Below are 22,700 nucleotides of genomic sequence, written 5' to 3'. Positions count from 1 at the left end.
AAACGTTTCAGTTGTTTGTTAACAGGTTTTTCAAGAGCCTCCCTTCTAAAAACAAAACACTGTATATCAGAAAAAGTAGTGGATCCCTTTTCATCTTTTTCCGGAAAAATGACACGTTTAAGGAGAAAAAAAGATAGATTGGGAAGCATTCACATCAAGTAGCATTTTTAGAATATTTTTAGAGAATAACTGAAATGAGTAAAAATATGAAGTGGTTTTACGCATTTAAATATCACTCCTTATTGGGACAAAAATATCTGACTATAATTCTGGCAGTTTTTATGACAGTTTGGAAAATGGTGAACCTAGAAGTGCTAGAAACACCCGCAGAAATCCCGCACCCCCAGCCGGCTGTTGCAGCAGATCGCAGCATTCTGCAACGCACACCGCGCCGAGCGCTTTCCTGCAATTAACACGCCCCCCGAGCGGTCACTAATGTGATTTCTTAAACGAAAGGTGTTGTACAGGGTGTCGGAGATGCGGTTTCTCACAGCGGCCCTGGAGCCGGGACCCTCTGGAAGGCCGGTCCGGCTCCCCCCGGCTGCGGGGCCGCGCCGGGGCCGCCGCCTCCCGCCGCCGCTGGTGCCACCTACCGGGCAGCGGCCCCGCAGGAAAGCCCGGGCTTTCAGATGCTCCTTGGGGGGAGGCTCGTTCTTGGCAGCGTCGTTCCCAAAATAGAGATGGTCCGGTGAGTGATGGCGTTTAGGAGGAACATCTCTGCTGTGAGGACAGGCTGAGAGAGCTGGGGTTGTTCAGCCTGGAGAAGAGAAGGCTCCAGAAAGACCTTTCAGTACTTAAAAGGGGGTATAAGAAAGATGGGGACAGATGCTTTAGAAAGGCGTTTTATGGCAGACCAAGGGGCAATGGTTTTAAACTAAAAGAAGTGAGGGTGTTGAAACACTGGCCCAGGTTTCCCAGAGAGATGGTAGGTGCCCCATCTCTGGAAACATTCAAGGCCAGGCTGGAGGGGACTCTGAGCAACCTGATCTAGTTGAAGATGTCCCTGCTCATTGCAGGGGGTTAGACTAGATGACCTTTGAAGGGCCCTTCCAACCTAAACCATTCTATGACAGGAAACAGAGTGAGGCACTAACTTTGTGTCCCTGGTCAATTTGAACCTCTTATTTAGAAGGCGATGCCATCGAGCACTACAGATGACCCAGTCTGTCTTGCTGGTGAATTAGGATGATGCCATTCCGAACAGTGAAATGTTCAGATGGCAACTGGGGAAATACATTGCCAAGCGTACTTTTTGCCGCCTCCTATCACTGTTGCAGGGCAAGCACCAGCCATGGAAGAAAATATTCAGTTCCCACTGCTGGGACTATCTGTCAGGAGCTTGATAGGGAGCTACACAAAAAGTTGCTTTTCCATAAGGGAAAAAGAAAAAAAAAGATTACTCTCTTATGTTCCAATCTCTCTACAATTAGGAGGGGATTAAATTCTGGAGATCAGCTTTGATAGCATGTGTTAAGGACACGCATTGGCTGTCAGCATCTTACTAGTTGGCTAAGGAAAGAGAATTGTGCTTTTTTTTTTGTTTTTAAGTTTTATAACAATTATAAGCAAAACAACAAGAAATCCACACGTGTTTTTTCCCCTCAAGAGAGAGAAAGAGAAGGCCTAGTGCTTGACATGTACTTAGTTACCACTTTAAAAGGGATGGGTAAAAACATAAATCTCTGTATATCAACATACCATACCTTACATTCGAGCAGTGGTTTCTGAAGTTATTGCATCCAGAGACCAACCTGTAATCTTTCCCATGGATGATCTCACACGCTGGTCTTACACTTAGGGAACCAAAAAATTTTTCTCTTCAACACAGTAACAGCCAGGGCTGTGATAATCAATCCAGACAACTGCCAGGATATGGACCACACTCTGGTTGCGGATGTTCCAGAACAAGCGTGGGGTAACCTTGTGTCATTTTTACATGAACTCAGGAAGCCTCAAGAACATTCAAGAGGGAAAAAAGTAATCAGAGTGTTTGATGCACCAAGCTGGGGTTCAGGCGGGCCAGTTTGCAGCTCCACCACCAGTTCCACACATAACCTGGTATCTGTTGTGACAGTAATTTAGAGACTCAAGGTAGGAAGCTGTGGCATGGAAGAGCTGTTGCACCTATACATTTGGCAGCTTTCAAAAAAAGATCATTATACATGTTTCACTTTAACAGCAACAAGTATGAATGGATCAACTAGACTGAGTTGGATGAGCAGTACTAAAACAACAAATGTGTCTTTGTTTTCTGAAGCACTGTCCACAAACACAATTTCTGGTTAAAGGTAAGAGTTTAAAAACGCTATAAAAATCTACATCCAGACTTCAGAAGTCTTCCAAGAAAATGAACTGCAATTAGAGAGAGAAGATGCTAAATAATAGTTTACCAAACCAGAATATAATTAATAACCTTCACAGTCTCCTGAACGGTTGAGTAGAGAGAAATTGGAGGGAAACAAGTAATTGTTTTCTCTCAAGTATACAAGCCCTTGATAAAGCGGTCCTCATTCTACCTTGTGTAGGACCCTTGACACACAACCCTCTGCCACCACACCACATACTAATTCTAACATTTCAGACATTTTATATTGATATATGTGCATCAGAAAAATTAGAGACCTCAGGAGTGATATCAAAGTGATTGGTAAGAGAGAAGGCAGCATAAAAATCCTTCTTTTCCCATTTCCTTTGAATAGTGGTGTGATTGATAAGGGTAGGTTGAAATCAGAATATCAAAGGACTGCAGGAACTAAAAAAAAAGGATGGTGGGAATGGGGGGATTGTCACAACTGCATAGTGTTTATTAAACACAAAGAAGCTGTCAGTTCTCTCTCACTTTTAGCTCAGAATTAAAAAAAAAAAAATCCCAGTATCTGTTTCTTATGAAGCAGTAGATTATGAATTGGGCAGTGCAGCTGGAGAAGGGACTGGGAAAAGTTGATAAGAGCTTTCTCCTGCAGCAATGGGCTATCTGATGGCTCAGTCCTCTGAAAACTCAACCTCAGACACGTTAATATTGATGGCAAAACTGTGACCCAAACAGAGCAATTCATAGCTGTTGTTTCAGACTCCAGTTGCTACGCCAGCGACATAGCTCCGTAAAGATCATGCCACCCAGAGGAACAGATCGCTTTGCACCTCCTGGATTTCTGCAATGCTGAAGCTGTAGTCCGAAAATCTTTAATACCAGGCAAATCCACACTACAAATCGACTACCAATGAGACATCCAGCTTCCACCAAATTCACTAAAACCTTTGCGACTCTTAGGCTGTGGGAGGAAAAGGTAGCACAGTAGAAACAGACACAGTGTAAAGCCTTCGCATACATAAGAGGGCTACTTTTTTTAAAAATTAAAAAAAATGAGTTGTGACCATGGAACACTTTGCATCATGTGATATTGCCATGACATTCTTCTTCCTGCACATCCCTACACCAGATTTAGTTTATAAGCACAGTGTCAGCTGCAGATAAAGCCAAAGATAAAGCAAACTGGAGGAATCTGTAAAAGCTCGCAGCTGAGCACACACACCAGGGGAGCCTACGCTATGAGTGTTATAGCAAAACATAATGGCAGCTGTAGGAAAGAACACTGGCCTCAATTATTCTAATACCGTACCCTCCATTGAACAAAACTTGTGAAACTGCTACTAAGTGCATTTCCTTCACCTCATCTCCAGAACCTCTCCCCCTCTTCAAACCACTGCACTGCATGGTGGCTGCATGAAGAGGAGCCACTAGTGCCATAGGAGAACGGATGGCACCTGAACAGTGTGTCCTGCCATGAATACTGTCTCACACAGCCCCGCTGCCACCAGCTATGTGTTCTCAGGCTTCACTGTCTCTGACTGACAAAGCTTTCTGTAGAGTACTGCTCTAAAGTGATCCAGCTGGGGAAAAAAAAAAAAAAGTGGCAAAAAAGAGGAATATTTTCAGTGTACTTCAGCTAGATTAGTTCCCCAACCCACTTGACTACACAATGCAGAAAAGGTGGCATCCCAAAGCAGGAATGAGTGACCAGGAAAGCCCAGGAACAGCACTACCACCACCACAGTGTGAGGCTTCTAAAGTGTGTCAAATAAGGGTAGATGCTGCCATCTTGTCAGGAATCTCCCAACAATCTGCAGGACATTTAGCAGTTTGCTGATGCAGTTTTTATACTGTACTCACACATTTCATACAAATAAATATTTCAATAAAATAACAATATTTAATTCTTTCAGTTCTGGCATTTAGACCTGTTGTTCAAAACTGCCTACCTTAATTCCCCTGTCTTTCGCAGGGCTGTGAAATACAGCTGCCACACCACTTTGCAGGTAGGTGGTAGGAAGTGTTAACAAAGCAGTTTCATAATAACTATAGTTACACACACACAAAAAGCCCCCAAAAACCAAAACCCCCCAAAACAGAAACCTGAAAACCAAACCAAAAAACGAACCAAACCAAAACACAAAACCCAAACCTCTGACAATGGTATTTCAGAGTTATACAGACTTCATCAGTTTGCTTAATGAACTGCAACCTTTTCTCCCTCAATCACAATCTTTTTTTTTTTAGATAAAAATCAACGAATTATTATAGAATTAGAAAGTTGTTAAGAAGCAGATAGTTTACTTCTTTGAAAATCCCTCTACGGGTTTTAAAAAATATATTTTAGTGAAAACCTAGTAAGTTTAAATTAATTTTCTATTACAAAGAAACACAAATGTTTTTCATCAACTGATCAAAACAGAATGTGTTTTGTATTCAGCAACGTAAATCACACATTCAATGACAACCAAAAATTCAGCATTCACATTCAAAAATAGATCTGTTCAAAGCAGATCTAAAGCAAATTCCAAATGCAAAATTACAATGTCCATATATAGCATATGCTGAAATCCTAGAAGGTAAAATTTCCCAGAGCATCTCTGACTCCACCTCTGAGGTTGCACCCGTGCTGCACATTTAGCCAGGTTCCTGCTGTCTGTCTATGAGTCAGTCTTCAGCCTGGATCACAGATACCATCTCTCAAAATCCTTCCTGGCCCACAGAGGCCTCACCCCAGTGAACTGCGATGCTCTACACAGAAGGACATCGGTACTTAACTAAGAACTACCTTCCAGTAAACACTGGGGTTTATTCCTGTCTTAGCCTCTGTTTCAGCTCAAAAATCAAACAGGATATCTTAAAATATCTGTAGTTTATGTGAACCTGTTTGACTTTATCCTGGACACCATGAAGGTAATAACTCACACAGCCAGGTTTCAGCTGGTAGGAAGTAACTGCTGAATAGATCAGCACAGCATCTGCTGTCTCTCATTTGAGATTCAAATCCCTAGTCTGGTCACAAAAGCAGTAGTCTAATAAATTTGTGCAACAAAGTTCATGGTTAGGTCATAAAAGCAGAAATTAAGAAAGAGTATTCAGTTGTACAGATCACTTTCTCATACAGAGGAAGGAGCAGAAGCTGAACTGGAGCAACTCCAGAGAGGAGAAAGTAAGGCAAGGACAGTGGTGGCAGCATGATGAGATGGAGTACAACTGCACACCTGAAAAATGAAAAAAACCTGATTCTGAAGCCGTATGTTTAAATGGGAGTTGCCAGTTTGAATATCTTCATTCAGGAAAAGCAGTCTGCCTTCCCAGCAGCAGCTGCTTGAAAGTAATCTGATTTACAAACAAGCATGTCAAAAATAGCACTGTGCTTACTCTACAGAAGAAAACTGAATTGTTAGCACTTAAACCCAAGAAGCTCCCCTCCACAACTCCCCAAAGCACATGTGAAGCAAAACACAGCCTATGTCATTAAAATAGTAAAGAAATACAAACTGACAGTTCATTCCATTCCATTTCTGGATAAATGTAATTATGAACCTTAAAGAGCACTTCCCTCCACATTAATCAACTTCATAGTACTAATCTAAATGCTAACATATTTGATACTGAAATCTAGACCCATTTATCTAATAAAAAAAAAATTTCAGAGTGGCACCTGTTTTTTAGCAGGGGTATTATCAACTTAATGGAAATATTTTTTAAGTTATTAATGGCATATAATTTGGTAAACGTTGATCTATACGTATTACAAAGTCTCATTAGTTGTCAATGCATGCAAAAACAGAAGATGTATTGGTATTTCCTCCAACACCTTTGTAGTTCTTTATCTGAGCAACAGAATACTTTTCCTCGTAACAATAATAAAAAGTCTACTGCATTTTACCGGAAAAACTGAATTTTCTATCAGGTTGATTTCTTCTTAGTGGATTTTAGCACAGGATAAGCCAGTGTAATTACTTTCAAAAGAATAAATCCTATCTCCTATGTCCAAGTTATCACAACTGACCCGTATCACTTGTGGGCAACTACAGAACGTGGATCCCATCCTGAATAAAGCTGGGCAAAGGTTATGCTCCAAATCGATGAATGGTACTTTGACATGCAACACACTGCAGGACTAGTACTGTAATTATTTCCATCCTTGAAATCAGAGACATTTTAAAAACACAAGCTTTCCGGGGAACTAATTCTTGCATCTGTCATCACATGTTACTGCCAAGTAATATGCAACCAACTGTAGCAAATCGCATATAAATGGCATCTGTTACGCAATCATGCAATATTTTATCCTATGCCCACATTGTAAAGCACGATCATGAGTACCATTTTAAGAGGAATAAAAGGCTACAGAAAATACATATGGAAAAGAAAATTCTCATTTACTTTACTAAAACTTGGAAAAGGTCGTAAACAAAACTATTTTATTTCCAGTCTGTGCATTTGCATTCTCTCGTATTAGTAATAAAAGAATCGGTTTTAGTTTCAGTTACTTAGTTCCTACAATATTTCAGTTGCAGACAGCAGTGAAATACTTCTTTGTTCCAACAGCTTTCTCTTTGCATATTAAAGCCAGATGGACACTATGTCTTTTTAATTACAGAAGTTTCATGAAACATTGGTGAGCATTTCAGTGGATAATCTTTTTAAGTTACATGTTAAAAGCCTGTTTTCACTAATTACCATATGTTAAAAGCAACACAAATTGGTGCAACAGAAGTAATTTTACAGAAGAATTTAAAGGATATGGTGACTTTACAGAATCCTTTGGTTAAATTTACTAAAGGACAACTTACATTGGCAAAGACCACAGTACAAAACCCAGTTACAGTTTTATTATTTTTAGGATTTCCATCAGCATTTTCAGTGTTCACAATATAAAAGATAAATATAAAAGACCCATCCCCTCAAGAAAACAGATAATCACAGAAACTTAGTCTATTCAAAGGCACTCAGCTTGCTTTTTGTATTTTTTTTTAAAGTTCAGCAGACATCAAGTTGATATTACTTTCATCATTTGATGGTCTAACGGTCTCTTCAAAAATTCAAGCAACACAATAAATTATACTTGGTGGCCAGGAACAAGAATATCATGTACTTGTCTGGGATATTTATTTTTTGAGTAAAATATACATGATCTTATAAAACTCTGATTTTACCAGACTAGGCCTTTGGCCAATTTTGATTTTTTTTTCCCTTTAACACGCTGTGCCTTAAGTTTCTTTCTCTGCCTGGAATTCATCCATATTGGGTACTGTCCATGCTGATCTAGAAGAGTTTTTTTGTTTCGTTTATTATCTACGTCCATTTTGCCGTCACCTGAAAAAGAAAGGTATTTATAATGAGTAAAATACATTAATCAGCTTCATAGTAGCTATTTTGTTACTAAAGTCCCAAAAATAACAAAAATATCCCTAGACACAACAGTATTTGTACACATAGAGCTGGGGGCTTTATACACTGAAAGTGCTTTCCAAACCAACACAACCGCAACCCAAGAATTTCAACAGATGATAGTAAATACGCAGAATTTTCCCTAAAGATCCACATCTGGGCAAAGCACCTTATTCTTGACCCTGCCAGCTGTTCCAATACTTAAATGTTTAAAAACATTGTGAGTGGTGTCCACCAAAAGTTGCAACCATACAGGAAGCCACAGGCTTATATTTATGCAGAATTAAATACCTTTTATGGTGTAATGTTTAAGATCTGTTCTAAAAAAATTAATGAAGATGAAGACAGGTAAAGCGAATAATGAAGAGAAAACCCAGAACACAGTGATGGCACAACGCATGGGCCAGTGATACTACATTTGCCCCAAAAAGTGAGGATGAGGTCAAGTCTAATATACTTAAGAGACAGAAAGAGAGGATTAATCTGTAGGATCAGGAAGACCGCCTCTAACATTGTCACTCCCAAAACCAGCATTCCCAGTTAGCTAACACCACATGAACATTAAGTCTCAGTGAGACAACAAGACTACAAGGGAAACATCTTGTTAAATGCAGATTTGAACTGTGCTCTACTATATAATTTCAACCTTGTTTCCAAACCATCCATGTGCAACTCTAAAAACTTTATCAAGAGTTTTTACAGAGAGGAAAAAATACCTTTTTTTTAATGTTGTGCCTGTCTGATGTTGGGAGATAAAGTTCATGAGGAAAAGGCGAACGCGCTGCTTCAATAGTTGAAGCATGCCGATAGTCTGCAGGAACCTGCACCACAGAGATGTGCTTAGGGAGCCTTGAAGTTGGTATATGAATACCTGCAGCCAGCAGAGAATCAGCACAGGGGCGTATTGCCTGCTGGCACAACCAAACACTGATCCAGCAAAGGAGAGGCAGATTAAAAAAAAGCCTCAGCTCCAGAAACCTCCTTAGACACCAAAGAAACACAACATGAAGCTTTCTTCACAGCCCTGTTTTCCAAATGTCATATAAGGAGAGATGATCCCAAACAACAAAATATGAAAAATCCAACACCCCAAGAAAACCACCTCTACATAAGCTTCTTCTCCAATACTTATAATGATTGAGGCTAATCTGTTACAAGAATTCTGACTGCAAAAAGCACATCCTCAACAAGCATCAGCTGCAACATTAACAAGTGAAGAAATACTCCTGAACAAAAAATTGCAGTCGTTCACATAGTCCAATATTTTCATCATACTCTACAATCTCAAGGATGCTGTAGAAATCACTAACAGGAAGAAACCTACTGAACAGAAGTGGTCAAGGCACATAAAGAAAAATCTATCAAAGGGGTTAAAGACTAAGAGAAAAGGACCAAGAGAAAAAAAGCCATAAAACTAGGTTATTGAAGTAGACTCAATGGATATGATAATCTTGAAAAAACATGTACATGCCCAAAAAGTTTTAAAAATAGTTACAAAACCATTTTGACCAAAGGCTAGCCAGAGCTTCCACTGTTTGTTTTTTTTTTCCCTAACAACAAAACTGAAGAAAAAACCAAGCAAACAAAAAAACCACAAGACAGTGTGTTGTGAAAAATACCTTTAGGTAACACAGGAAAATTCCCTAACATACCTACATGCTTCCTTAGGCTGGAAAATTATTCACCTATCTATGGAAAGTGCATATACTAGATGAAGCCTTCATCTATTTCAGCCCTTATAACATTTGATGATGTAACACTTGTGTCCACAAACAGTGCTGAAGAGTCCTCTCAAAGGGGACACCATTATTTTCATAAAACTTTAATTTGTTTTGTGAAATTCATATATACTTAGGCATTTCTGAGGATGATATCTCTACAAAGGCCAAGTGAAACCAGCCACTTGTAGAAAAGTTGCCAGTTGACTTTAAGGGACTGCAGGAATGACGGCCAAGCATATGCTTCAGAAACCAGATTTAAGACAACAGTGTTTCCTCCAGCTTCAGAATCAGTATCAGAAGGCTGACAGTATTCCAAAATGTTTTGGAAATTCAGTCCTAACAATCCCAAACAACTTTTACATCTGGTTTATGGGACAAAACAGAACCACAGATAAAATTACAAATTATACTCTACGTTACCCTTAATTGGGCAAGCATTTTTACATACTGTTCTATTTCCATTTTCAATATAGTTTACAGGCTCTGTATTCTACCTCAACACACATCCCTGCCTTTCCTAATACCTGAGACACTGACAAAACCAGATGCATGACTGACAGTAATTAATAGCATTATTCTCTATCCCCACTGTGGTGTCTCAAGAGACTTCTGCATGCCACATAGCAAGCTCACATGAGCATTATCATAACAACTTAAGCAGCATGAATCGGCGAAGAAAAAAGGAGTATGATTTCATTAGCCTGAAGTTTTTGAAAGAGAAGGTATCTTAGTAACTCCTGTCCAACACATCGCTATATAAAACCTTTGTTTCCACTTCCTTGGTTACCTGCTTTGCTGATTACATCCTATTACATCCCTATTTCAAGGAACAGAGTGGAAAATGACATTATCTGTAGAGACCTAATGCCATCCACTTCCCCACCATGTGCGATGCAGCATTAATTAGCATACAAAACCAGGATTCCTACTATCCCTACTCTGAGACTGCACATTCAAAAGTTAAAATCACTCTATTCTTGATAAAATCTCTACAAAATTACTTCATATTTAGTCTAACTTCTATATGCTTAGCATCCTCCTTAAACTGGGAGGGAAGTTATATCCTGTCTCCAGTTTAACAGCCAATATAATGCTGTGACTGTAACGACTGCTAAATGATGAATCTTCACTCACCTGATGTCTTCACAAAGACATGTCGCTCTCTAAGATACTACATACTTGAAATCAAATGTTAATAAGCTTATTCCACAAGTGACCAGATGCGAAACAGAAACTAATGTTGTGAGACGACCAGATTCAATAACTTCATAGCATCTTTTACCTTTAAAAGCTAAATATTTAGTTTTCTAACTCACTAATCTCTACCTGAAATAATCGTAACTCTGATCGTGATAGTGGAAGTCACAGAAAAAATAATAAACAATAGTGCAGGTCGTCCCTGCACTTGGGGGGTTTCAAAAGAAAAACTGGTGTAGTGAATAACACGCTAAAAACGTGACCGGGGGAGTGAGGGGTGTGGGAACAGGGTAGGAAAACACAGCCGGGCACTCACGGGCAGGTCTCGGGCAGCCCAGGGCCGCCCCGCATCCCGCGCGGGCACCCCGGACCCTCGGGGCCTGGTCCCGGTTTGCCAGCAGGGCCCTCCCATAAACCCAGCGCCGCCCAGCGAGAGCCCAACTCACCCCCCTGCTCGAGGACTTTCTTGGGGGGCAGCACGGTCGCCACCTCCTTGACCTCCTCCATGACGACATCCGCGTTGGTGCTCAGGATTTTTTTCAGCCTCTCCAGCTCCTTGGGCGCGTTCTTCTTCCTCTTCTCCGCCCGCATCTTCCTCTTCCATTTGCTCCTCAGACTCTTCGCCATGTCCTGAGGGGAGGGAAGACGGAAACCGTGAGGACGAGGCGACCGAAGGGCAGAGGGGCCGTTAGAGCGGCACGGGCGCCACCGCCTCAGCTGCCGCCCCCAAGCGGACACGGGTCGCCCCTCCCCCCGCTCACCCCGGCCGCGCACGAGGCCCGCCGCCCTCCCTCGCGCTACGCTACCCCGCTGTCCGCGCACGCGCAGGGACGCACGCGCTGACGCCTTAGGCCCCGCCCCACAGCTCTTTCCCGAGCTGCTCCAGGTTTTACCGTAACTCTCCGAGCCAGCGCGCCGCCCCGGCTCCCACACCCCGGCTCCCCTCCGCCAGCGGCAGGGAGAAGGCGAGCCGCGCCTCGCCCCGCCGCCTAACACTCCTGCTTGCTCTGTGGACCAGCTACGAGCACCGAGCTGTGTGCTGCGAGAGTGAAATTATGTCCAGCTCTGTGGGGATGGATGAAAAAATAAACACGTTATTTCACCACCAGGAAAAATGACAAGTTTTACTTTTCGCTACTGCCACGCATTTAATGAAACTCTAAGACAGAAGAGAGAAATTATCACCCCTGCTCAGAACAATTTACAGTCGTACTTCAATAGCCTCAGTCAGCATCCAACATGGAAAAGTGTACGATGCCACCACTTGTGGCAGGACACGTGTCCCAAGTACCATGTCACCTTTTTGCTAACGGGACAGGCGAGCGGCAACAACACTTGGACATAAGCACTGAACATGAAGTAAGAAATCCTTTCACAATTGTTTTTACCCTGTGTGCCGTTCCAGGATTTCAGCAGCTTGGGAAGCAGCAGCTGTGGCTGCGCCTCTACGTGTTGTGCCAGGGCTCTCTGCGCCTGAGTTCTTCCATCTCAACCACAAAAACAGACTAAAGGTCTTCCAGTTTTTATTGACAGACAATCAATTAACCTTAATATACACAAGCTGATAAAATAACAGAATCTCCAAATGACTTTTCAGAACACTGAAAGACAGGCAATAAATAATGCTTTAACAAAGAACATTCCCTTTAATTAATACCCTCCCAGCTTACATAATCATCTGACAGCCCTTAACACAAACAAAGTATCTGTTAGAGACAGTGATCCATTTTACCAAATAAAAACTAGAAAAAAATTAGCTTACTATAACATTGCACAATGATAAACTCAGGCTACCTTTATGCAGTACACACACTTACGATCCCAAAGGAAACACTCCCAGCAGCTACAGAACAGCAGAGAGAGGCTTCCTTTGGAGCAATTGGAAGTTGGCAAATGTTTTAATTGTTAATCACATCAAGTGCAAATTAAGTGATTAAAAAAGAGACCAAAATGACGACAGCATGTTAACTACATAAAATGTACATTTCTAGAGAACTGTAGCTAAATAAAAAGCTTTCTCTTTTTCCTAAGGATGGATCACTATTCATGGAATGAAAAAGTAATAAAGATTCAGTCTCTAGAAGACAGAACTACACATTTTGTAGATCATCCCAATACTATCTAGGTACTTAACTTTATGTATGCTATAGTCAAACCATGCTGCTTTTGACTATTTTTTATTAAATGCTTCCAGTAAACGCAGCAGGTGTAAGAACAGATTGATTATGTCCAAATAGAGATTGATTGCAGCCAGTATGTACTCTTCAGGGGATAATTTGTGCATCAGCAAATGAGTGTCATAAATAATAAATCCACAGAACAGAAGAGCTCCGGCAGCAGCAAACACCAACTCTATTGTCTCACTGTAGAAAAACAGCTGGAGGCAAATGAAACATGAAATTTGTAAAATTCTTTTTTTTTAATATTAAAATCCCTGCATAATGACATGCCACACTTAAAACAAGGACACACATTGTCTTTTTGCTGTTATGTACACACAAATACAATATTATGACATTTCAATGTTCTTCTTTCACATAGTCCCCAGTTACACACTCTCTTTAACTGAGTAAAAGTGCCTCCACTTAAGAGAGAGGAAGCTCTGCTCTCCATAAGCAGAAAAATTAGAAAAACAAAACATACGTAAACCCAAATCTCCTTCCCATCCTCTCAATCAGGTAGTGGATCTTGATTGCCAATTTTTGTCAATCAATGCAAATATCACTTTCATATTAGCAAGATTAGCATCCAACAAAAATCCAAACTGGAAATTAACGGTTACAAGTTTACCAGCATGACCCACAACAGCAATGGGCCTGGTCAGGAATTTTCTTTCATTAAGCCATATTGGACTGCCCAAAACCTTTTGTTATAGTAGAAGTTAATAAAAGAGTCACGTTAAAGATTTTTTTTTTAACCTTGAACACAAGGTATCTTACCCTCAAGAAACCCGAGAGGATTAAAATCCACAAACAAGTGAAGAGGCTGAAAAAAAAAAAAAAATCGTGAGCAACAGCATTTTTTCTTTTACATTTTACTTAAAGTATCTCCCCTTCCTATAAAACCTCTTCACAATTTATTTGGTACATAAATGGCCATAATTCTTAGATGTCAACTGTTCATTGGTATCAGCAGTAAAACTTGGTTTTATAAAGCTGTCAAAAGTTATGTCCTACCTTTATTTTCTAAAAAAATTTGAAGCAGCTGCCTTCTGTCTCAGTGAAAAAATCCAGGTGAACTTGTTTTCTAGTGTAATACTACAGTTTTAAGAATCACAATCACAGAAAATAATTTCTTATCAAGAATGCAGAACTGCATAAAATTAATAATTTAAGATAAATAACATGCTCAACATTCTCTTGAAGTAGGTTTCATTGAGCTCTATTCATTATCATATCTGCAACTCTTGTTTTAAAAAAGGAAAAACTAGCTTAACAAAAACAAACAAACAACAAAACCCAGCCACATACCCTGCTCCAAGTTTGCCGAAGTCTCTCTTTGACTGCAAGGTATATGCAGTCAGTCCAAGAAATACAGCAGTAGTAAGAATAAAGGCTTGCAAGATGATGGACACATCATAGAAACTCACTGTAAACAGAAGAAGTAAACTGTCATTTAAAGAACACTACACTATGGATTTGCTAAGTTATGTTTTGAGGAAAACAGAAGTTTAAACTTTCACAGACAGGGAAAAAAAAAATCTTAACTGTGAACAAAAAAAGTAAATTATGCCTGAATTTGTCTTTGCATGTCAAAATCATGATCACAGGGCTCAGGGACTCTTGCACTAGCTAAGTTTGACAATTACAGTATAGCTGCAGCTGCTTAAACTGAGATAAAAGATCTTTCCTACTTACAATAAAAATAAAAAAGGAAAACAAAAAATATTTTTAAGCCCAGATATGTGAAATCTTCAGGAAAAAGCTACCCGAAATTTTCAGGATACTGAAACAAGAAAAAACAAAACCAAAAACATCACAAGACAACAAGCTCTCTGTAAAGGCTCCTGAAAGTTTTCATTTGGGGTAATAAGGGGAAGATAGGAGAAATGAACACAACTCTTTCTCTCTCTCTTCTTAATACTTCTTTTCTGCAAATTACTTTTTTTTTTTTCAGGAGACCATGAACCACAATGAAGAGGTGACAACTTCTGCTAAAAGCCATAATGCAAGGTGATGCCATAACTTGCCTGAATACTGCCCCATGTCAACCCTGACAACAAACTACAGAACTCTCTAAACTCAAAGCAATTCCCTCAGAGGAAACTGAGGGTGAAGATAAGGTTATTTCACTTGCAGATCAACTCTGCTGAGAGCTGCCTTATAGGAAGGAGCACTGCCAGCTGTACTGAAAGAACAGATGGTACAATTGACTTCTCACTTCAGGTTTATACAGTTCAAGTTCGGGATCAGAATCCAGTTTTCCTTGATACCCTGTTTTCTTCCTAAGCTCAGATTACTGCCATTAAAATGTTCAAACAGCTGATTTATTATCAGACATGTCTAGGAATCTCAGATTGCAATTAGTACAACATATTGGATTCCTTTTCCAATTTAAGGAATTAGACAACAGGATGAATACCATTTACCTGCAATGGCAACTGTCAATGCTTCCAGTAGGGTCTAAAAAGGTTAAAAAAAAATAAAAAGAAAAGAGTTACAAGTACAAAACACTCCACAAAACACACGGAGACTTCACATGCAATGAACTCCATTCTGCCACATAATCCCAGCATGCATTACATTAGATCTCCTCTTAAATCTTTGTATACAAACAAGAAAATGGCAATCATACTGTTTTACTGTGCTGGAAGTTGTTGTGTTACATAAAAATAATACAACATAAACTGAAATAATAGAATCATTTTGGTTGGAAGAGACCCTCAAGATCATCGAGTCCAACCATTAACCTAACTCTGGCACTAAACCATGTCCCTAAGAACCTGACCTATGTGTCCCTTAAACACCTCCAGGGATGGTGACTCCACCACTTCCCTGGGCAGCTTGTTCCAATGCCTGACGACCCTTTAGGTGAAGAAATTTTTCCTAATATCCAATCTAAACCTCCTCTGGTGCAACTTGAGGCCATTTCCTCTCATCCTACAATTTGCTGCCTGGGAGATGCTACAACCTCCTCTCAGGTAGTTGTAGAGTGATAAAGTCTCCCCTCAGCCTCCTTTTCTCCAGGCTAAACAGCCCCAGTTCCCTCAGCCATTCCTCATCAGATTTGTACTCCAGATCCTTCACCAGCTTTGCTGTCCTCCTTTGGACACACTGCAGCACCTCAATGTTTCTCTTGTAGTGAGGGGCCCAAAAACCAAACACAGGATTCGAGGTAGGGCCTCACAAGCACGAGTACAGTGAAATGATCACTTCCCTAGCCCTGCTGGCCACACTATTCCTGATACAAGCCAAGATGCTGTTGGCCTTTTTGGCCACCTGGGCACACTGCTGGCTCATGTTCAGCCAGCTGTTGATCAACACTTCCAGATCCCTCTCTGCCAGGCAGCTTTCCAGCCACTCTTCCCTGAGCCTGTAGCACTGCCCGAGTTTGTTGTGATCCAAGTGCAGGATCCGGCACTTGGCCTTGATAAACCTCATAAAACTGGCCTCAGCCCAACGATTCAGCCAGTCCAGATCTCTCTGTATGGCCTTTCTACCTTCCAGCAGGTCAACACTTCCATCCAACTACGTGTCATCTGCAAACTTACTGAAGGTGCACTCAATCCCCTTTGTCCAGATCACAGATAAAGAGATTAAACAGAACTGGCCACACTACTGAGCCCTGGGGAACACCACTCGTGACCGGATGCCAACTGGATTTGGCTCAGTTCACCACAACTCTTTGGGCCAGGCCATCCAGCCAGTTCTTTATCCATCACAGAGTACACCCATCCAGCTGCCGGCTTCTCCAGGAGAATGCTGTGGGATACGGTATCAAAGGCTTTACTTAAGTCTAAGTACACAGCATCCACAGTCTTTCCTTCATCTACTAAGTAGGTCACCTTGAAGGAGACCAGGTTAGTCAAGCAGGACCTGCCTTTCATAAACCCGGCCTAATTGCCTGGTTGTCCTCTATGTGCCATGTGATGGCACTCAGGATGATCTGTTCCATGACCTTCCCTAGCACCAAGGTCAGATTGACAGGCCCCAGATCTTCCTTCCAGCCATTCTTGTAAATGGGTGTCACGTTTGCCAACTTCCAGTCAGCTGGGTCCTTCCCAGTTAGCAAAGACTGTTGATTAAATAATTGAAAGTGGCTTGGTGAGCATCTCCGCTAGCTCCCTCAGTACCCTTGGGTGGATCCCATCTGGCCTCATAGACAGTGCGTGTCTATAGAAATAAAGGAGACAGCCCCTACAGAAAAATGACATTTACATTTTTCTACTCAAAGCACACAGCATTCTTATCACACTTCTTATAAACTATGAAAGGGCCTATAAGTTTTCTCTAACTTGCTATTAGAAATGAACAAAACAGTTTTTTTGCATATTTTCCAATATTTGAAATACTTTCATCCAACACTCTTAATACCTCATTAGCTAAGCATCTGCTTCAGTTTCTTTTTCCCAGTTGTCCTTGTTTTGAAACAGCTAACTTAAAATCAAACCTATTATTGATGTCTGGGCTGAAGGCTAGCAGGGGCCCTGAGTTTTTCTAAAAGGTAATTTTCAAATTCAGTTTCATTACAACAAAAGATGAGAAGAGTATCTGACCAAGTATTCTGACCAAGAGGTCAGAAATAACAGAACATGTAACCCATATTTTGTATAAATCAATTTACTACACACAAACTTGAAACTTTCTATTCTTACTTAAACTGTCATACCACAAACTCCCACACCACATTTGTCCAAACTATTACATCACCCCTTGTTACAGTTGCATTTGTTAAAAGTTTTAAAATATTTTGCTCTCCTGCAAGAGCTCCAAAGTCAGGAAGCATATAACTGCATTATAATGTAAACAGCCTATTTACTTGCACAGCAAAGCTGTCATCCCTTTATATCACAAATACAATTTAGGTAACTCCTAATGCAGCAAATTCCACTTGTGCTACTGTGACTTTTTTTCAGAAGACAGGTTTGCTACATAATCCAAAACATTCAAGAGCAACAGTTCGCCCATATCTAAAATTTGCAACATCAGGCAGAAAAGAGAAATTTGAGGACAGCATCTGCCTGTGCTGGAAACATGCTCAGAATTTAGCATCAAAAAGTAAACATTTAATGAAATAAATGCATATGACTAGTTGCATTTGGGTCTCTGCTGAAGGTTGTCCATTAAACAAGGTAACAGAAATGCCTCCTTTCCTAGTGAGCAGTTTCACCGAAAAATCACTGACATCAACAAAACAATAAGAGCAGATAGAAAGATACACATAGGCAAAAAAAAAAAAAAAAAAAAAGCTTGCTCAACCAGATTCCAAGTTCTAATGCTATTCATAAAAAGATATTGGAGAAAACCTGAAATAGAGGCTATCTAGGAACAGATACCACCAGAAAACCTCAGAACTTTGTGAGTGTATAGGCACCACTAGATTGCTTCAAAGAGTTCATCACAATGAAAGATACTAAAATTGAATTTATATAAATACTTACAAATCCAAAAAGCAAGTATAAATTAACAGGATGCTGGTGTCTGTAGAGGGTCAGAGCCACGATTATAGCCAAAGATCCAAGCCCAGATATCAAAAGCAAGGCAGGCCTGTAAGGTTTCAAACAAAAAAGTCATCAAAATTAATATAAAATATCTGGGAGACTAAAAACCAGCTTATATAAGACCTAGTTTTTAACTGATCACCTAGATAAAGATACTGCTCTGTACATTTAAAGTAAACGTAAAGCAAGTTTTACAATAAAATGCTCTAAAACATGCCTCCACAGATAATCAGTTAAAAATAGCAGAGCCACAAGTAAAGACAATTTTTTCATACTGAAGCTGAAGATTGCCCAGAAATCCATCACCCGGAGATGACGTGTATGAAAAGGAAAATACATCTGTACTAAATGAACAGTATTACAGGATATGTAGTATTTTGCTTATTAAGAACTCCACATTCAGGGAACTGTTTTGTCTAAGCACCTGAATGCAACAAACATGGTCAATAACTGTACCAAAGAAAACCAGTACTGATCAGTAAATATTGCTGTAATTAAATAACTCAAGCAGTCCTCCAAGCGAAAACTAGACCAAAATGAAACACAGCATCTCAACAGTGATCAGGAGTATTTTAAGTTATCAGATTTCAGTAGACAACTGCAGTTTTACAACCTCTGTTGTATACACTATAGCTTATACAGAATCTTTCATATAGTATTTGATACTCCTCTTTTATCTGAGCTTTGAAGTGAAAGTAAAAGCAAAGTCTGCAAGTGCACTTGGGTGAAAAAATAAACTGGACTTGGTGCTTTTCTCCTTTCCTCAGTTTTTCTTTTCTCTGCCTGCTCACCACTTTGGGTTTTGAGATTTTTTTTTTTTTTCATGGAAATCTGAGAGGGAAAAAGAAACAAGACCCCCAGGATTTTTAGCAGACTAGTTTTCAGGAAAAAAAAAAAAAAAAAAGAAAGAAAGAAAGAAGGAGATGGGGAAGGAGGGAGAGAAATAAGACATGATTCAGCTTTTTGGAACAGTTACCTATAAACAACAGATTCTAAAAGCAGATACGTAGACCATAAAACAAGAAACATCAATAACTGAGATGTTCTGCAACTGATGTACAGATTTCTATAGCATAAAAATAAAGTATTGATTAAAATAAACTTTAATTACAATTAAACAAAAAAATAATAATAAATCATGGAGAAAAATGTCAGAAAAGTTATTTCCTAATCACGTTACACCATTACAGAACCAAAACACAAGGTATCAAAATGATAAGGAACACTGAAGTGTTCCAGAGCAACAAACCACATAAACTATACTTAACGCACAATATACAGGTCCATTTCATTTTGGTATTTACCTTTCATGAACAAATGCCTGCACTCCAGTAGAGTACAGAAAAATTGCAGACGTGACCGTGGTCAAAAGAACTTGAATGGAAAGAATGCTGTAGACTTTCCGCAGAAAAGCTAGAATAAAGGGAAAAAAAAATTACTATTTCAGCAACGATTACTGATGAGAAACCTTCTGCAAGAGTATTCAATGCATTTGAAACCTGCATGTTAACAGCAAAGCCGCATTTCACACTAATATGACCTTACAACACACAAACGCTGACACAGAAGAGACAAACACCACACAGAAGAAACTAAAATCCCTCAGTGTCCTGGTTAAACTACCGTAAACTACAAATTTCAGCTTTTATACATCTTATGTAGCATGTTTGGGCTTGCATCGCTCTGGGGAAAATCAAGCCTAGATCCACACGGGTTTATTCCCCGTGATACAAGACGTGCCGCTGATACACTGAAGGGATGGAATCCAGCCTTTCACCGGCTCCTCATCATTCGGAGCTTACTCTGGACTAACACTCTGGCTTCCCACTCACAGCCTTCACCCAGGAAGTTAAAATATTGCGCAGAACCTGAGCTGAGCTAAACGCAACAGGCAACGGGGTTAACAGAGAGGAGCTTGTTGGGAGCACCGGGGTATGACACCCCCTTAGGCCGGGAAGCAGCAGGGGCCGCTCCACAAGGTGGAAAACTCGTTCGGGGACGGCCTCACTCATCCCCCGCCGCAGCCCCTACCCATGCGGATGTGCACGCTGGCCGAGGCCACGTTGCTGCCGTAGTTGAAGTCATCTTCAATGGAGTTCCGCGGGTACAGCTGCTCCGCCGCCGCCGCCATCGCCACCGCCTCCCCCGCAACGGCAACAACCGCCGCCCCAGCCGCACTCCGCACCGCCGAGCAGGGCGCACCGCCGAGCGGCCGAGCTCATCGATGGCGGCTGCCCGCCTTCCCAGGGGGCGCTGTGGGGGCGGCCGTGCCCCGGAGGGGCGGTGGAGGGGGCGGGTGCCGTTGCCCGTAGCGCTCGCACACGGCGTTTGCGTGAGGCCATCGAGACCGGGTGTTCTATGGAGATCTCGCCAGTGGTCTGGCGTTTAACCGCCCGGGCCTGCCCTGGGACGGCTCGAGGAACTGTTGTATTTGTGTTTATCTTAAACACCGTTTCCAGTGTCTGTTTTAAGTCTGGAAGGGAGGTTCCAGTGGCCCTTTAACAGGTTTTCAGCTTTGCTTCATCTCTGCCTGCTATGTAGAAAGAGTTCTCCAGCAAGCTGGGCCTGTCCGTAGCTGTGGACACGTTCAGCAATACCTGATGGAAGAGACTTTGGGCATTAGTGCTCAGTATCTGTATATATCTCACTAGATGCGAGTTTCATTTTTATAAACCTTTAAGGCAAAGTAGAATTTTATTCAGGCTTTCTCCTAGTTTTGTGTCCTATCCTGAAAAGTAAACTCAGTTTAATTCAATAGAACACAAAGATGCTCAATATTTCTCAAGCAGCATTTAGTGCTAGGTACAGTCAGACTTAGTATTCATAGAATTGCCTCCCAAAAGTGACCCAAGGTGCTAGCACACATTTAGTACTCCACAAAAGCCAAGATTTTCGTATGTGGGTTAGGGAGTGCAACATGTTATTCTTTAACTTGTGAATATTATCTAAAGCATGCTAAGAAACTGAAGCCGTAGACGCTTTAGAGAAGTATGTAATAGATTAGACGAAAATAAAGTGCTTTTTAAAAGTGGAAAATAGTGGCCTCTACTGTATTCAGATTCTCAAGGGAGAAGTAAATAAATTATATTATTTCTGTGATGAAATAATTTTGAGCAAAGTTCTTCTACTGAGTTGACTTAAGATACTACATTTCCATTGCAGATACAAAAATTATGAACATGACTTTATATTCTCAGAAGTATTTATGGTTTTCCTAATGTCATTTTGCATTTCAGTTGCTGCAGAGCGGGATCTTTCAGCTTTAATTCTGAATTCGGAGATTTATGCATTGTTTTGTGTTGCTGAACAGTAATTGTTTTGAAATAATTATGCTGCCTGATTTCTTGCGCATGCCTCTGCAGAAGAACACCATTGATGTTCTCCCAGAACATCATTTAGAGTTCTGAACAAGTGTCTGGTGTTCCCTTCTCCTAATAAGTGCAATGCAATTTTCTTTAAAGTGCTTCTTAGGCATGGCCTCTCTTCTGTGTGAGAAACAGAAAATTTCAGAGCATTGCTGCAGAGTCCACTTCTGGAAATAGTTTGAGCCTAGAGAAGACTAAAGGAGAGACATAATAGTAGTTTTCAAATACTTTCTACAAGGCTGTTGCAGTTCTCCAGTTGAGGAGAAAGTATCACATAAGAGGTACTGTGGCTTAAACTGCATTAAGGTTCAGGGTGAAAAGTTGAGGACTTTTTTTAAGAGTAAGCAGAGTAAAGCCATGGAATAGTTAGCCTGGGGTTTAGGTACAGGCTAGGAGGTTGCAGGAAACAGGCATGTGCACTTTGCACTTTCGCACACCCACCTCCTGTGTAGAAGATGTTAGCCACCAAGAAGCAGTAACAGGTTTATTCAAAAAGGCAGGAGACAAAGCAGCAAATGATGTAGTGGTGCTACTCATGAGCACAGTCTGCCAGGGTTGCCGCAGAAGGGAAGGGAAAATTATTTACATCTGCAAAAATGATAACGCTTGCCATTTTCATGCCAAAAGAGAGCATCATTCATGTCTTAAGATCTTTTCCTGTTACTTGGAGGCACACACAGAATGCATGTGCTGTGAGCTTTGAAGTGACTGTACTGAACCCAGGTTTGCTAGCACTGAGCCTGACTGCTTTCAGTGTCTTTGCAATTTTCCATTCCTCACTTGGGAAAGTATACCTTATAAAATGCTTATAATATGCCTTATAAAAAGAAAGGATGTTTTACATTGCCTTTCTCTTCTATATTTGATGTTTCCATAAACATACCTCCCATCACACTGTTTTTATTTGAAGCTGCTGCAGTCCCAGCATGACTTGCTTAGGACTGGCCAGACACTTCCACTCAGCCTGCGTGTGTGCAGGGGTGAAAGAGCTTTCTGTTCTCTGGGTCCTGGTTTGGACTTCGGAATGGGGAAAGGAAGCTTGCTCT

General features: G+C 40.8%; 2 protein-coding genes across 4 annotated transcripts; both read right to left on the bottom strand.

Annotated features, from left to right (window-relative positions):
• Positions 1-6,719: 6,719 nt before the first annotated feature.
• LLPH (LLP homolog, long-term synaptic facilitation factor) lies at positions 6,720-11,984 on the bottom strand. Of its 3 annotated transcripts, none has more exons than XM_071802479.1 (3): positions 11,523-11,984; positions 11,076-11,259; positions 6,720-7,636 (listed from the first exon to the last, which is right to left on the bottom strand). In XM_071802479.1, the coding sequence occupies exons 2-3, from the start codon at positions 11,254-11,256 to the stop codon at positions 7,473-7,475; spliced, it is 345 nt and encodes a 114-aa protein (XP_071658580.1). In that variant the 5' UTR covers positions 11,257-11,259; positions 11,523-11,984; the 3' UTR covers positions 6,720-7,472. The 3 variants fall into 3 exon arrangements, with proteins under 3 accessions (XP_071658580.1, XP_065703005.1, XP_065703012.1); XM_065846933.2 differs by lacking the exon at positions 11,523-11,984 and adding an exon at positions 11,391-11,493; XM_065846940.2 differs by lacking the exon at positions 11,523-11,984 and adding an exon at positions 11,436-11,454.
• A 177-nt stretch (positions 11,985-12,161) lies between these two features.
• TMBIM4 (transmembrane BAX inhibitor motif containing 4) lies at positions 12,162-20,482 on the bottom strand. Its single transcript, XM_065846922.2, has 7 exons — positions 20,321-20,482; positions 19,594-19,702; positions 18,230-18,335; positions 15,218-15,251; positions 14,100-14,217; positions 13,569-13,614; positions 12,162-13,006 (listed from the first exon to the last, which is right to left on the bottom strand). Exons 1-7 carry the CDS (start codon positions 20,418-20,420, stop codon positions 12,800-12,802), a joined length of 720 nt encoding a protein of 239 aa, XP_065702994.1. The 5' UTR covers positions 20,421-20,482; the 3' UTR covers positions 12,162-12,799.
• Positions 20,483-22,700: the final 2,218 nt, after the last annotated feature.

The sequence above is a fragment of the Patagioenas fasciata genome, chromosome 1, assembly GCF_037038585.1.
Source record: "Patagioenas fasciata isolate bPatFas1 chromosome 1, bPatFas1.hap1, whole genome shotgun sequence".
NCBI lineage: Eukaryota > Metazoa > Chordata > Aves > Columbiformes > Columbidae > Patagioenas > Patagioenas fasciata.
Note: the sequence above shows the minus strand (reverse complement) of the source record. Positions and strands in the feature narration are given on the sequence as shown.